Source organism: Pecten maximus, unplaced genomic scaffold (genome assembly GCF_902652985.1).
Source record: "Pecten maximus unplaced genomic scaffold, xPecMax1.1, whole genome shotgun sequence".
Classification (NCBI taxonomy): Eukaryota; Metazoa; Mollusca; class Bivalvia; order Pectinida; family Pectinidae; genus Pecten; species Pecten maximus.
In genome coordinates, this window is record NW_022980614.1 from 8,497 (window position 1) to 25,767 (window position 17,271).

General features: G+C 47.8%; 1 protein-coding gene across 1 annotated transcript; it reads right to left on the reverse strand.

The window, feature by feature from the left end:
• Positions 1–1,085: 1,085 nt before the first annotated feature.
• Positions 1,086–3,542, reverse strand: LOC117319560 (the record flags this gene model as incomplete). The annotated part of the gene is made up of 2 exons (XM_033874348.1): positions 3,131–3,542; positions 1,086–2,411 (listed from the first exon to the last, which is right to left on the reverse strand). Coding segments are annotated over exons 1-2 (1,738 nt in total), but the record flags the coding sequence as incomplete, so codon positions are not given.
• Between the last annotated feature and the right edge of the window lie 13,729 nt (positions 3,543–17,271).

Here is a 17,271-nt window from a genome sequence, read left to right on the forward strand (position 1 = left end):
ATTCCGGTGAAACCCCACACGATAACGCGAATGACGCCCCCCCCTCGTCGAAAGCTGTGCCCTGAATATCTGCCAGCAGGAAGCCCTATTGTGTGGAGGCAGTGTTTCAATCGAGCCAAAAAGGCCGAGTGTGACAACAGCTGAAGAACCCCTTGCGAGTTTTTATATAAAAAACACGGACATATCGGGTTTGGTGAGGGAGAGATTTTAAAATGAAGCAGCAATGCCTTAGTCGGACAAAGTGCAGAATATGTAATGAGAGGTAACGGAATATGGAGCTCCCTCTCTTGGAACTGAATGGTCTTTGACCACTGAACACTCAAAATCGATCCAGAATCGGTGAACCTAACATTATGGCGACTCAAATGGCGCATCGGATCAAACTGGTCCAGAGCGGAGGGAAGGAGGTTTGATTTCCGAAAAAAGGAATAGAAAGCCACAAGGCAAACGGCCCAGAAGCATATATCGCGAGGGTCGGCTAGATTGATACAACGAAGGATTTGCCTAAGTATATCAGGGGTAATGGGCAGCTTTGGGTTGGTCGCGTCCCCTAACACACGACGAGTACCCTTCAATATGGATTGCACATGGTACCCAGCAACAGGGTTATCGTACCCAGCTTCTAAATGGAGGTAACGCACGGCCGAAAGATAATTACGCACAGAGCTGAAAGACATACGCCAAGAGAGATAAGCAATATATCTGCTGATATTTCGCGCTGATATAGGCAATGCACCGATATTAAATTCCTCGCAAATTTTTTTATATACAACTAAATATGCCGTATAAGTTCGACGTGTCGAGGGTGCCAAAGCACTGGTCTTTAGACGAGCTACTCTTTCATCCAAGGCTAACATCTGAGGGCCCACCGCAATGCCTATTCAAAAGAAAAGACAATGTTCTGATAGAAACGCTATTCAGCCAGGATGCACTGGGCCCTATACTAGAACCGACAAAGGCAGAAAAGAACTCTGGATCGTGCAAACGAGATACACAATCCGCACCGGTATTGTGCTTACCCGGTATGTGCCTCGCAGTTAAATAAAAATTGAATTGCACCGAAAGCCAAAACAAATAACGCAAACAGTGCATGATGCGGTTGTTGCGCGAAGAGCATTTGTTGATGCAAGCGACAGTAACAGTATTATCTGAGAAGATGTACACTCGCTTATTAGCCAACTGAGGGGCCCAATACTGAACTGCTAGCGTGGCAGCCACCACCTCTTTTTCATTAATATGCAAGGGGGCTACATTGGGGTAATCAATTTCCCAGTTACAATAAAACCAACTATCGCCCCAAAGACCGCCCGCCCCCTCACTACATGCATCGGTGTACAACGCTGAAACAGGAATGTCATCAAGCAGGAGAGACTTCCCATTAAACCGGGGCATGAAAGCCAGCCACCACTTGATGTCAAGTAGTGTGTCCGCACTAAAGCGCAATTTGTGCGATTTATGCCGAAGGGTGTTCATTGCATTGATAAGTCTGCGAAGGAAAGCTCTCCCGCCATATACCACAGATGAAACCCAATTTAGTTTACCGACTAAAGATTGCAGTTGTGCTTTAGTCGCCCGCTTGCGTTGCCTAAATTTAGACAGTTCTTCCTTGACTGCACGCAATTTGTCGTCCGGAAGCCGCAATTGCATTTGGGTAGAGCAGATTTCGATACCCAAAAAGTTTAAAGTTGTAGTTGGATCTACCACCTTCTGCCAATTTATGAAAAAGCCTAACTTTCTAAGAAGGGTCACCAACACATTTAGGGTTCGCAAACACCCTGTTTTGTCAGTATGACATAGGAAAAAATCGTCAATGTAGGCGACAATGTTAGGAAAGCCGCGCTTCGCCATCATGCGCACGACCGCTTGTGAGAGTCGGTGAAAAATTCCGGGTGCTAGTTTGGACCCAAAAGGTAACTTTGAATCATAGAAATATCTAATACCCTCCGGAAATTGCCATTGGATACCCGTGGCCTTTTGACTATTTTTGCTAATTTTAACAACCCTGTACGCGCTTTTAAGATCCACTTTCGCCATAAAACAGTTTTTTGTGACCATACGAGCCGCTGTATCCACCGAACTAAATTTTTGTTTTTCTATTTCGCCTGCGTAATCATTTACTGAAAATCCATGAGGTCGACTACAATCGTGAATAATGCGGACGCCCCCGTCCGGTTTCGGAATGACACCTAAAGGGCTGATAATGGGTGGTTTTTCTGAAACTTCGATATAGTTGCCCTCATCTATTTCCTTACAGATTTGGATAGCGGCCTTGTGAAATAACGGACTGCCCGGCTGGGCAGACCTATGGTTGTCTAAACAAATTGGAGCGATAGTGGCCGTGGGATCAATTATATCAAACCCGTTTTTTATACCATTTAAAAGAAATTCCTTATCGGGGTCGTCCACCAACTCTGCAGACCAAGCGGTAAAGTTGAGCGATGATGACTGCTTTCCTACTGCGGGTTTTTTGCCTGGGTGTGGTCTACAGCCGAGTGTTTCTCGACACACCCAGGGATAGCACAACAGTGGTCAAATTTGCACACTTTAAACTGGCAGCCCGACCTACTGTTGAATTTCTTACAAATTTCTTTACCCTGGGGGTTGAAATTTGAAAAGGGGGTTCGGCTACCACCGCCCGAGTGAGGTGTAGACGTCACTTGTTTTTTACGATGCTGATGCTGGGATTGGGGTCTTAACCTCAGGTACTCCACAGATAAATGGCTAACCGAAGTTCCCCAACGAAATTTATGTATGTTTTGCAACCGCCGGTACTCTCTGTCGTACAAATACACCGAGACCAACTCGTAGCTTGCGACCAACCGATAAATCATCGATGTGTACGACAGGTAGTCAAAAATCTGACTTTCTGGCAATACACCTTTCGTAACTAGCGTGTGCAGTATGGCTAAGTTAGCTGTTGACCATTGGCTAAGAGTAACCGATTCTAACTTCGGTTTAGCTGGGGCAGCTCTACAAACAATTTGGAATTCTCCTCTATCCGAAACTACACTCTCGGACATATGGGTCCCCCCAGCATTAATGAAATCGACTATGTCTAAATGGGGATTGCTAGGCCCTCCTGCTGTAAGGGATTTCAAGTAAACTTGGGGATCTTGCCACGAGAACCCACCTTCAATATTTGGTGCCCTATCCTCATTCCTTTGCTGAGTCTGTTGCTCCTGTCCTTGCCGCAGTTGATTTAGAATTGTCCGCACGAGCTCATCGTCTCCGTGCGTCTCGCTTCCGGTCGCAACTTCCGGAACAACATGGCCGCCATTGTCCCGTCCCGCACCACTACCAACCAACGATTCAGCTCCGTCCCTATGACCTCCTTCATCAAAGGTTGTTTTCAAGGCCTTTTCTAATAATTTCGTTTGTCCGAGATTAAGCTTAAGTTTTTTCACGGAGTCCTGATCCAAGCAAGCTATTGCCTCCAGTGACGTGAAACCGGCCGAAACAATGGCCTCCGCTGTATCAGCACTTAATTTTTTCCCCGCTGCCCATCTTTTCACGGCATCAATATCCTGTGATAGATCTTCCATTGCACGTTTAAATTGTTGAACGATTTATAACAATCAAAGTGTTCTATTGTGCACGCCTAACACGAAATCCACAGATTTGCTGGTATGATTCTGGTTCGCAGAAAATACATCCTTCACACCAGGCAGCACAATCCAAACGGATTGTTAATATGGCGGCATCTCTGGACGTGCTAGTACGAATTATGTTATCCAAACGTTCAATTTCATTTCTGTCCACAAAATACCATTCTGGAATCAGGAGGTATTCTCTAACGAAACTCTCGTTATCCATTTATAATGTAACGCCACACAAATACATTACGTGGAAAATATCTCGAAGGTTTTTGTAAATTTTGTATTTGTAAACAAACCGAGCGTAGCCTTGCCCTTCGCTAATACAAACTTGAATACCGCCACACTGGCTCACACAAAGAAAGTATCAATGAAATATGATACACGAATACGATTGGTTAGGCCACGATATACATTCGACACTGATTCGCTGGCGCATAGCTTACCGCCGAGTCGTATATCGTCCCATAATGCACCACTCCGATATCACCAGGTAACTTCCTTCCTGTCTGGCGACATCGTAAACACATGCATCGCGGCCCACTCCCCACCGGGTGTACATTCAGTAACCAATATTATTATAACATAATATCACACGGACGATGCTACGAAATATTAATAACACATTAATAAATTAATGCTTACAACATGATGACGCTGAACATGCAGTTTTGACGTCATTTCTAGAGCTGCTAGGAGCTTCGGATCTTTTTGGGCACCTCCAGTGGGATGTGATCAACAGGAAAACGTAATGATTTCGGCAAAACTTCCATCAGTGAACAAATAACCGCGCTACCGCGGACGCGTGGTTACAATACTACGGAATATGATGACGCTGAACATGCAGTTTTGACGTCATTTCTAGAGCAAATAGGAGCTTCGGATCTTTTTGGGCACCTCCAGTGGGATGTGATCAACAGGAAAACGTAATGATTTCGGCAAAACTGCCATCGGTGAACAATTAACCGCGCTACCGCGGACGCGTGGTTACAATACTACGGAATATGATGACGCTCAAAGTGCAGTTCTGGCGTCATTTTTAGAGATGCTAGGAGCTTCGGATCTTTCTGGGCACCTCCAGTGGGATGTGATCAACAGGAAAACGTAATGATTTCGGCAAAACTTCCATCGGTGAACAATTAACCGCGCTACCGCGGACGCGTGGTTACAATACTACGGAATATGGTGACGCTCAAAGTGCAGTTCTGGCGTCATTTTTAGAGATGCTAGGAGCTTCGGATCTTTCTGGGCACCTCCAGTGGGATGTGATCAAGAGGAAAACGTAATGATTTCGGCAAAACTTCCATCGGTGAACAATTAACCGCGCTACCGCGGACGCGTGGTTACAATACTACGGAATATGGTGACGCTCAACGTGCAGTTTTGACGTCATTTCTAGAGCTGCTAGGAGCTTCGGACCTTTTTGGGCACCTCCAGTGGGATGTGATCAACAGGAAAACGTAATGATTTCGGCAAAACTTCCATCGGGCAACAAATAACTGCGCCACCGCGGACGCGTGGTTACAATACTACGGAATATGATGACGCTCAACGTGCAGTTCTGACGTCATTTCTATAGCTGCTAGGAGCTTCGGATCTTTTTGGGCACCTCCAGAGGGATGTGATCAACAGGAAAACGTAATGATTTCGGCAAAACTTCCATCGGTGAACAAATAACCGCGCTACCGCGGACGCGTGGTTTCAATACTACGAATATGATGACGCTCAACGTGCAGTTCTGACGTCATTTCTAGAGCTGCTAGGAGCTTCGGATATTTTTGGACAGCTCCAGTGGGATGTGATGAACAGAAAAACATAATGATTTCGGCAAAATTTCCATTGGTGAATAATTTACCGCGCTACCGCGGACGCGTGGTTACCATACTACGGCATATGGTGACGCTAAACGTGCACTTCTGACGTCATTTCTAGAGCTGCTAGGAGCTTCGGATCTTTTTGGGCACCTCCAGTGGGATGTGATCAACAGGAAAACGTAATGATTTCGGCAAAACTTCCATCGGTGAACAATTAACCGCGCTACCGCGGACGCGTGGTTACAATACTACGGAATATGATGACGCTCAACAGTGCAGTTCTGACGTCATTTATAGAGCTGCTAGGAGCTTCGGATCTTTCTGGGCACCTCCAGTGGGATGTGATCAACAGGAAAACGTAATGATTTCGGCAAAACTTCCATCGGTGAACAATTAACCGCGCTACCGCGGACGCGTGGTTACAATACTACGGAATATGGTGACGCTCAACGTGCAGTTCTGACGTCATTTCTAGAGCTGCTAGGAGCTTCGGACCTTTTTGGGCACCTCCAGTGGGATGTGATCAACAGGAAAACGTAATGATTTCGGCAAAACTTCCATCGGTGCAACAATAACTGCCCTACCGCGGACGCGTGGTTACAATACTACGGAATATGATGACGCTCAACGTGCAGTTCTGACGTCATTTCTAGAGCTGCTAGGAGCTTCGGATCTTTTTGGGCACCTCCAGTGGGATGTGATCAACAGGAAAACGTAATGATTTCGGCAAAACTTCCATCGGTGAACAAATAACCGCGCTACCGCGGACGCGTGGTTACAATACTACGGAATATGGTGACGCTCAACGTGCAGTTCTGACGTCATTTCTAGAGCTGCTAGGAGCTTCGGATCTTTTTGGGCACCTCCAGTGGGATGTGATGAACAGGAAAACGTAATGATTTCGGCAAAACTTCCATCGGTGAACAATTAACCGCGCTACCGCGGACGCGTGGTTACAATACTACGGAATATGGTGACGCTCAACGTGCAGTTCTGACGTCATTTCTAGAGCTGCTAGGAGCTTCGGATCTTTTTGGGCACCTCCAGTGGGATGTGATCAACAGGAAAACGTAATGATTTCGGCAAAACTTCCATCGGTGAACAATTAACCGCGCTACCGCGGACGCGTGGTTACAATACTACGGAATATGGATGACGCTCAACGTGCAGTTCTGACGTCATTTCTAGAGCTGCTAGGAGCTTCGGATCTTTTTGGGCACCTCCAGTGGGATGTGATCAACAGGAAAACGTAATGATTTCGGCAAAACTTCCATCGGTGAACAATTAACCGCGCTACCGCGGACGCGTGGTTACAATACTACGGAATATGGTGACGCTCAACGTGCAGTTCTGACGTCATTTCTAGAGCTGCTAGGAGCTTCGGATCTTTCTGGGCACCTCCAGTGGGATGTGATCAACAGGAAAACGTAATGATTTCGGCAAAACTTCCATCGGTGAACAATTAACCGCGCTACCGCGGACGCGTGGTTACAATACTACGGAATATGGTGACGCTCAACGTGCAGTTCTGACGTCATTTCTAGAGCTGCTAGGAGCTTCGGATCTTTTTGGGCACCTCCAGTGGGATGTGATCAACAGGAAAACGTAATGATTTCGGCAAAACTTCCATCGGTGAACAATTAACCGCGCTACCGCGGACGCGTGGTTACAATACTACGGAATATGGTGACGCTCAACGTGCAGTTCTGACGTCATTTCTAGAGCTGCTAGGAGCTTCGGATCTTTTTGGGCACCTCCAGTGGGATGTGATCAACAGGAAAACGTAATGATTTCGGCAAAACTTCCATCGGTGAACAATTAACCGCGCTACCGCGGACGCGTGGTTACAATACTACGGAATATGGTGACGCTCAACGTGCAGTTCTGACGTCATTTCTAGAGCTGCTAGGAGCTTCGGATCTTTTTGGGCACCTCCAGTGGGATGTGATCAACAGGAAAACGTAATGATTTCGGCAAAACTTCCATCGGTGAACAATTAACCGCGCTACCGCGGACGCGTGGTTACAATACTACGGAATATGGATGACGCTCAACGTGCAGTTCTGACGTCATTTCTAGAGCTGCTAGGAGCTTCGGATCTTTTTGGGCACCTCCAGTGGGATGTGATCAACAGGAAAACGTAATGATTTCGGCAAAACTTCCATCGGTGAACAATTAACCGCGCTACCGCGGACGCGTGGTTACAATACTACGGAATATGGTGACGCTCAACGTGCAGTTCTGACGTCATTTCTAGAGCTGCTAGGAGCTTCGGATCTTTTTGGGCACCTCCAGTGGGATGTGATCAACAGGAAAACGTAATGATTTCGGCAAAACTTCCATCGGTGAACAATTAACCGCGCTACCGCGGACGCGTGGTTACAATACTACGGAATATGGTGACGCTCAACGTGCAGTTCTGACGTCATTTCTAGAGCTGCTAGGAGCTTCGGATCTTTTTGGGCACCTCCAGTGGGATGTGATCAACAGGAAAACGTAATGATTTCGGCAAAACTTCCATCGGTGAACAATTAACCGCGCTACCGCGGACGCGTGGTTACAATACTACGGAATATGGTGACGCTCAACGTGCAGTTCTGACGTCATTTCTATAGCTGCTAGGAGCTTCGGATCTTTTTGGGCACCTCCAGTGGGATGTGATCAACAGGAAAACGTAATGATTTCGGCAAAACTTCCATCGGTGAACAAATAACCGCGCTACCGCGGACGCGTGGTTACAATACTACGGAATATGGTGACGCTCAACGTGCAGTTCTGACGTCATTTCTAGAGCTGCTAGGAGCTTCGGATCTTTTTGGGCACCTCCAGTGGGATGTGATGAACAGGAAAACGTAATGATTTCGGCAAAACTTCCATCGGTGAACAATTAACCGCGCTACCGCGGACGCGTGGTTACAATACTACGGAATATGGTGACGCTCAACGTGCAGTTCTGACGTCATTTCTAGAGCTGCTAGGAGCTTCGGATCTTTTTGGGCACCTCCAGTGGGATGTGATCAACAGGAAAACGTAATGATTTCGGCAAAACTTCCATCGGTGAACAATTAACCGCGCTACCGCGGACGCGTGGTTACAATACTACGGAATATGGTGACGCTCAACGTGCAGTTCTGACGTCATTTCTAGAGCTGCTAGGAGCTTCGGATCTTTTTGGGCACCTCCAGTGGGATGTGATCAACAGGAAAACGTAATGATTTCGGCAAAACTTCCATCGGTGAACAATTAACCGCGCTACCGCGGACGCGTGGTTACAATACTACGGAATATGGTGACGCTCAACGTGCAGTTCTGACGTCATTTCTAGAGCTGCTAGGAGCTTCGGATCTTTTTGGGCACCTCCAGTGGGATGTGATCAACAGGAAAACGTAATGATTTCGGCAAAACTTCCATCGGGCAACAATAACCTGCGCCACCGCGGACGCGTGGTTACAATACTACGGAATATGATGACGCTCAACGTGCAGTTCTGACGTCATTTCTATAGCTGCTAGGAGCTTCGGATCTGTTTGGGCACCTCCAGTGGGATGTGATCAACAGGAAAACGTAACGGTTACGAGAAAACTTCCATCGGTGAACAAATAACTGCGCCACCGCGGACGCGTGGTTACAATACTACGGAATATGATGACGCTCAACGTGCAGTTCTGACGTCATTTCTATAGCTGCTAGGAGCTTCGGATATTTTTGGGCACCTCCAGTGGGATGTGCTGAACAGGAAAACATAATGATTTCGGCAAAATTTCCATTCGTGAATAATTTACTGCGCTACTGCGGACGCGTGGTTACCATACTACGGAATATGGTGACGCTCAACGTTAAGCTCTGACGTCATTTCTAGAGCTGCTAGGAGCTTCGGATCTTTCTGGGCACCTTCAGTGGGATGTGATGAACAGGAAAACGTAATGATTTCGGGAAAAACTTCCATCGGGCAACAATTAACCGCGCTACCGTGGACGCGTGGTTACAATACTACGGAATATGATGACGCTCAACGTGCAGTTCTGACGTCATTTCTAGTGCTGCTAGTAGCTTCGGATCTTTTTGGGCACCTCTAGGGGGATGTGATCAACAGGAAAACGTAATGATTTCGGCAAAACTTCCATCGGTGAACAATTAACCGCGCTACCGCGGACGCGTGGTTACAATACTACGGAATATGGTGACGCTCAACGTGCAGTTCTGACGTCATTTCTAGAGCTGCTAGGAGCTTCGGATCTTTTTGGGCACCTCCAGTGGGATGTGATCAACAGGAAAACGTAATGATTTCGGCAAAACTTCCATCGGTGAACAATTAACCGCGCCACCGCGGACGCGTGGTTACAATACTACGGAATATGGTGACGCTCAACGTGCAGTTCTGACGTCATTTCTAGAGCTGCTAGGAGCTTCGGATCTTTTTGGGCACCTCCAGTGGGATGTGATCAACAGGAAAACGTAATGATTTCGGCAAAACTTCCATCGGTGAACAATTAACCTGCGCTACCGCGGACGCGTGGTTACAATACTACGGAATATGGTGACGCTCAACGTGCAGTTCTGACGTCATTTCTAGAGCTGCTAGGAGCTTCGGATCTTTCTGGGCACCTCCAGTGGGATGTGATCAACAGGAAAACGTAATGATTTCGGCAAAACTTCCATCGGTGAACAATTAACCGCGCTACCGCGGACGCGTGGTTACAATACTACGGAATATGGTGACGCTCAACGTGCAGTTCTGACGTCATTTCTAGAGCTGCTAGGAGCTTCGGATCTTTTTGGGCACCTCCAGTGGGATGTGATCAACAGGAAAACGTAATGATTTCGGCAAAACTTCCATCGGTGAACAATTAACCGCGCTACCGCGGACGCGTGGTTACAATACTACGGAATATGGTGACGCTCAACGTGCAGTTCTGACGTCATTTCTAGAGCTGCTAGGAGCTTCGGATCTTTTTGGGCACCTCCAGTGGGATGTGATCAACAGGAAAACGTAATGATTTCGGCAAAACTTCCATCGGTGAACAATTAACCGCGCTACCGCGGACGCGTGGTTACAATACTACGGAATATGGTGACGCTCAACGTGCAGTTCTGACGTCATTTCTAGAGCTGCTAGGAGCTTCGGATCTTTTTGGGCACCTCCAGTGGGATGTGATCAACAGGAAAACGTAATGATTTCGGCAAAACTTCCATCGGTGAACAATTAACCGCGCTACCGCGGACGCGTGGTTACAATACTACGGAATATGATGACGCTCAACGTGCAGTTCTGACGTCATTTCTAGAGCTGCTAGGAGCTTCGGATCTTTTTGGGCACCTCCAGTGGGATGTGATCAACAGGAAAACGTAATGATTTCGGCAAAACTTCCATCGGTGAACAATTAACCGCGCTACCGCGGACGCGTGGTTACAATACTACGGAATATGGTGACGCTCAACGTGCAGTTCTGACGTCATTTCTAGAGCTGCTAGGAGCTTCGGATCTTTTTGGGCACCTCCAGTGGGATGTGATCAACAGGAAAACGTAATGATTTCGGCAAAACTTCCATCGGTGAACAATTAACCGCGCTACCGCGGACGCGTGGTTACAATACTACGGAATATGGTGACGCTCAACGTGCAGTTCTGACGTCATTTCTAGAGCTGCTAGGAGCTTCGGATCTTTTTGGGCACCTCCAGTGGGATGTGATCAACAGGAAAACGTAATGATTTCGGCAAAACTTCCATCGGTGAACAATTAACCGCGCTACCGCGGACGCGTGGTTACAATACTACGGAATATGGTGACGCTCAACGTGCAGTTCTGACGTCATTTCTAGAGCTGCTAGGAGCTTCGGATCTTTTTGGGCACCTCCAGTGGGATGTGATCAACAGGAAAACGTAATGATTTCGGCAAAACTTCCATCGGTGAACAATTAACCGCGCTACCGCGGACGCGTGGTTACAATACTACGGAATATGATGACGCTCAACGTGCAGTTCTGACGTCATTTCTAGAGCTGCTAGGAGCTTCGGATCTTTTTGGGCACCTCCAGTGGGATGTGATCAACAGGAAAACGTAATGATTTCGGCAAAACTTCCATCGGTGAACAATTAACCGCGCTACCGCGGACGCGTGGTTACAATACTACGGAATATGGTGACGCTCAACGTGCAGTTCTGACGTCATTTCTAGAGCTGCTAGGAGCTTCGGATCTTTTTGGGCACCTCCAGTGGGATGTGATCAACAGGAAAACGTAATGATTTCGGCAAAACTTCCATCGGTGAACAATTAACCGCGCTACCGCGGACGCGTGGTTACAATACTACGGAATATGGTGACGCTCAACGTGCAGTTCTGACGTCATTTCTAGAGCTGCTAGGAGCTTCGGATCTTTTTGGGCACCTCCAGTGGGATGTGATCAACAGGAAAACGTAATGATTTCGGCAAAACTTCCATCGGTGAACAATTAACCGCGCTACCGCGGACGCGTGGTTACAATACTACGGAATATGGTGACGCTCAACGTGCAGTTCTGACGTCATTTCTAGAGCTGCTAGGAGCTTCGGATCTTTTTGGGCACCTCCAGTGGGATGTGATCAACAGGAAAACGTAATGATTTCGGCAAAACTTCCATCGGTGAACAATTAACCGCGCTACCGCGGACGCGTGGTTACAATACTACGGAATATGGTGACGCTCAACGTGCAGTTCTGACGTCATTTCTAGAGCTGCTAGGAGCTTCGGATCTTTTTGGGCACCTCCAGTGGGATGTGATCAACAGGAAAACGTAATGATTTCGGCAAAACTTCCATCGGTGAACAATTAACCGCGCTACCGCGGACGCGTGGTTACAATACTACGGAATATGGTGACGCTCAACGTGCAGTTCTGACGTCATTTCTAGAGCTGCTAGGAGCTTCGGATCTTTTTGGGCACCTCCAGTGGGATGTGATCAACAGGAAAACGTAATGATTTCGGCAAAACTTCCATCGGTGAACAATTAACCGCGCTACCGCGGACGCGTGGTTACAATACTACGGAATATGGTGACGCTCAACGTGCAGTTCTGACGTCATTTCTAGAGCTGCTAGGAGCTTCGGATCTTTTTGGGCACCTCCAGTGGGATGTGATCAACAGGAAAACGTAATGATTTCGGCAAAACTTCCATCGGTGAACAATTAACCGCGCTACCGCGGACGCGTGGTTACAATACTACGGAATATGGTGACGCTCAACGTGCAGTTCTGACGTCATTTCTAGAGCTGCTAGGAGCTTCGGATCTTTTTGGGCACCTCCAGTGGGATGTGATCAACAGGAAAACGTAATGATTTCGGCAAAACTTCCATCGGTGAACAATTAACCGCGCTACCGCGGACGCGTGGTTACAATACTACGGAATATGGTGACGCTCAACGTGCAGTTCTGACGTCATTTCTAGAGCTGCTAGGAGCTTCGGATCTTTTTGGGCACCTCCAGTGGGATGTGATCAACAGGAAAACGTAATGATTTCGGCAAAACTTCCATCGGTGAACAATTAACCGCGCTACCGCGGACGCGTGGTTACAATACTACGGAATATGGTGACGCTCAACGTGCAGTTCTGACGTCATTTCTAGAGCTGCTAGGAGCTTCGGATCTTTTTGGGCACCTCCAGTGGGATGTGATCAACAGGAAAACGTAATGATTTCGGCAAAACTTCCATCGGTGAACAATTAACCGCGCTACCGCGGACGCGTGGTTACAATACTACGGAATATGGTGACGCTCAACGTGCAGTTCTGACGTCATTTCTAGAGCTGCTAGGAGCTTCGGATCTTTTTGGGCACCTCCAGTGGGATGTGATCAACAGGAAAACGTAATGATTTCGGCAAAACTTCCATCGGTGAACAATTAACCGCGCTACCGCGGACGCGTGGTTACAATACTACGGAATATGGTGACGCTCAACGTGCAGTTCTGACGTCATTTCTAGAGCTGCTAGGAGCTTCGGATCTTTTTGGGCACCTCCAGTGGGATGTGATCAACAGGAAAACGTAATGATTTCGGCAAAACTTCCATCGGTGAACAATTAACCGCGCTACCGCGGACGCGTGGTTACAATACTACGGAATATGGTGACGCTCAACGTGCAGTTCTGACGTCATTTCTAGAGCTGCTAGGAGCTTCGGATCTTTTTGGGCACCTCCAGTGGGATGTGATCAACAGGAAAACGTAATGATTTCGGCAAAACTTCCATCGGTGAACAATTAACCGCGCTACCGCGGACGCGTGGTTACAATACTACGGAATATGGTGACGCTCAACGTGCAGTTCTGACGTCATTTCTAGAGCTGCTAGGAGCTTCGGATCTTTTTGGGCACCTCCAGTGGGATGTGATCAACAGGAAAACGTAATGATTTCGGCAAAACTTCCATCGGTGAACAATTAACCGCGCTACCGCGGACGCGTGGTTACAATACTACGGAATATGGTGACGCTCAACGTGCAGTTCTGACGTCATTTCTAGAGCTGCTAGGAGCTTCGGATCTTTTTGGGCACCTCCAGTGGGATGTGATCAACAGGAAAACGTAATGATTTCGGCAAAACTTCCATCGGTGAACAATTAACCGCGCTACCGCGGACGCGTGGTTACAATACTACGGAATATGGTGACGCTCAACGTGCAGTTCTGACGTCATTTCTAGAGCTGCTAGGAGCTTCGGATCTTTTTGGGCACCTCCAGTGGGATGTGATCAACAGGAAAACGTAATGATTTCGGCAAAACTTCCATCGGTGAACAATTAACCGCGCTACCGCGGACGCGTGGTTACAATACTACGGAATATGGTGACGCTCAACGTGCAGTTCTGACGTCATTTCTAGAGCTGCTAGGAGCTTCGGATCTTTTTGGGCACCTCCAGTGGGATGTGATCAACAGGAAAACGTAATGATTTCGGCAAAACTTCCATCGGTGAACAATTAACCGCGCTACCGCGGACGCGTGGTTACAATACTACGGAATATGGTGACGCTCAACGTGCAGTTCTGACGTCATTTCTAGAGCTGCTAGGAGCTTCGGATCTTTTTGGGCACCTCCAGTGGGATGTGATCAACAGGAAAACGTAATGATTTCGGCAAAACTTCCATCGGTGAACAATTAACCGCGCTACCGCGGACGCGTGGTTACAATACTACGGAATATGGTGACGCTCAACGTGCAGTTCTGACGTCATTTCTAGAGCTGCTAGGAGCTTCGGATCTTTTTGGGCACCTCCAGTGGGATGTGATCAACAGGAAAACGTAATGATTTCGGCAAAACTTCCATCGGTGAACAATTAACCGCGCTACCGCGGACGCGTGGTTACAATACTACGGAATATGGTGACGCTCAACGTGCAGTTCTGACGTCATTTCTAGAGCTGCTAGGAGCTTCGGATCTTTTTGGGCACCTCCAGTGGGATGTGATCAACAGGAAAACGTAATGATTTCGGCAAAACTTCCATCGGTGAACAATTAACCGCGCTACCGCGGACGCGTGGTTACAATACTACGGAATATGGTGACGCTCAACGTGCAGTTCTGACGTCATTTCTAGAGCTGCTAGGAGCTTCGGATCTTTTTGGGCACCTCCAGTGGGATGTGATCAACAGGAAAACGTAATGATTTCGGCAAAACTTCCATCGGTGAACAATTAACCGCGCTACCGCGGACGCGTGGTTACAATACTACGGAATATGGTGACGCTCAACGTGCAGTTCTGACGTCATTTCTAGAGCTGCTAGGAGCTTCGGATCTTTTTGGGCACCTCCAGTGGGATGTGATCAACAGGAAAACGTAATGATTTCGGCAAAACTTCCATCGGTGAACAATTAACCGCGCTACCGCGGACGCGTGGTTACAATACTACGGAATATGGTGACGCTCAACGTGCAGTTCTGACGTCATTTCTAGAGCTGCTAGGAGCTTCGGATCTTTTTGGGCACCTCCAGTGGGATGTGATCAACAGGAAAACGTAATGATTTCGGCAAAACTTCCATCGGTGAACAATTAACCGCGCTACCGCGGACGCGTGGTTACAATACTACGGAATATGGTGACGCTCAACGTGCAGTTCTGACGTCATTTCTAGAGCTGCTAGGAGCTTCGGATCTTTTTGGGCACCTCCAGTGGGATGTGATCAACAGGAAAACGTAATGATTTCGGCAAAACTTCCATCGGTGAACAATTAACCGCGCTACCGCGGACGCGTGGTTACAATACTACGGAATATGGTGACGCTCAACGTGCAGTTCTGACGTCATTTCTAGAGCTGCTAGGAGCTTCGGATCTTTTTGGGCACCTCCAGTGGGATGTGATCAACAGGAAAACGTAATGATTTCGGCAAAACTTCCATCGGTGAACAATTAACCGCGCTACCGCGGACGCGTGGTTACAATACTACGGAATATGGTGACGCTCAACGTGCAGTTCTGACGTCATTTCTAGAGCTGCTAGGAGCTTCGGATCTTTTTGGGCACCTCCAGTGGGATGTGATCAACAGGAAAACGTAATGATTTCGGCAAAACTTCCATCGGTGAACAATTAACCGCGCTACCGCGGACGCGTGGTTACAATACTACGGAATATGGTGACGCTCAACGTGCAGTTCTGACGTCATTTCTAGAGCTGCTAGGAGCTTCGGATCTTTTTGGGCACCTCCAGTGGGATGTGATCAACAGGAAAACGTAATGATTTCGGCAAAACTTCCATCGGTGAACAATTAACCGCGCTACCGCGGACGCGTGGTTACAATACTACGGAATATGGTGACGCTCAACGTGCAGTTCTGACGTCATTTCTAGAGCTGCTAGGAGCTTCGGATCTTTTTGGGCACCTCCAGTGGGATGTGATCAACAGGAAAACGTAATGATTTCGGCAAAACTTCCATCGGTGAACAATTAACCGCGCTACCGCGGACGCGTGGTTACAATACTACGGAATATGGTGACGCTCAACGTGCAGTTCTGACGTCATTTCTAGAGCTGCTAGGAGCTTCGGATCTTTTTGGGCACCTCCAGTGGGATGTGATCAACAGGAAAACGTAATGATTTCGGCAAAACTTCCATCGGTGAACAATTAACCGCGCTACCGCGGACGCGTGGTTACAATACTACGGAATATGGTGACGCTCAACGTGCAGTTCTGACGTCATTTCTAGAGCTGCTAGGAGCTTCGGATCTTTTTGGGCACCTCCAGTGGGATGTGATCAACAGGAAAACGTAATGATTTCGGCAAAACTTCCATCGGTGAACAATTAACCGCGCTACCGCGGACGCGTGGTTACAATACTACGGAATATGGTGACGCTCAACGTGCAGTTCTGACGTCATTTCTAGAGCTGCTAGGAGCTTCGGATCTTTTTGGGCACCTCCAGTGGGATGTGATTAACAGGAAAACGATAATGATTTCGGCAAAACTTCCATCGGTGAACAATTAACCGCGCTACCGCGGACGCGTGGTTACAATACTACGGAATATGGTGACGCTCTAACGTGCACTTCTGACGTCATTTCTAGAGCTGCTAGGAGCTTCGGATCTTTTTGGGCACCCTCCAGTGGGATGTGATCAACAGGAAAACGTAATGATTTCGGCAAAAACTTCCATCGGTGAACAATTAACCGCGCTACCGCGGACGCGTGGTTACAATACTACGGAATATGGATGACGCTCAACGTGCAGTTCTGACGTCATTTCTAGAGCTGCTAGGAGCTTCGGATCTTTTTGGGCACCTCCAGTGGGATGTGATCAACAGGAAAACGTAATGATTTCGGCAAAACTTCCATCGGTGAACAATAACCGCGCTACCGCGGACGCGTGGGTTACAATACTACGGAATATGATGACGCTCAACATGCAGTTCTGA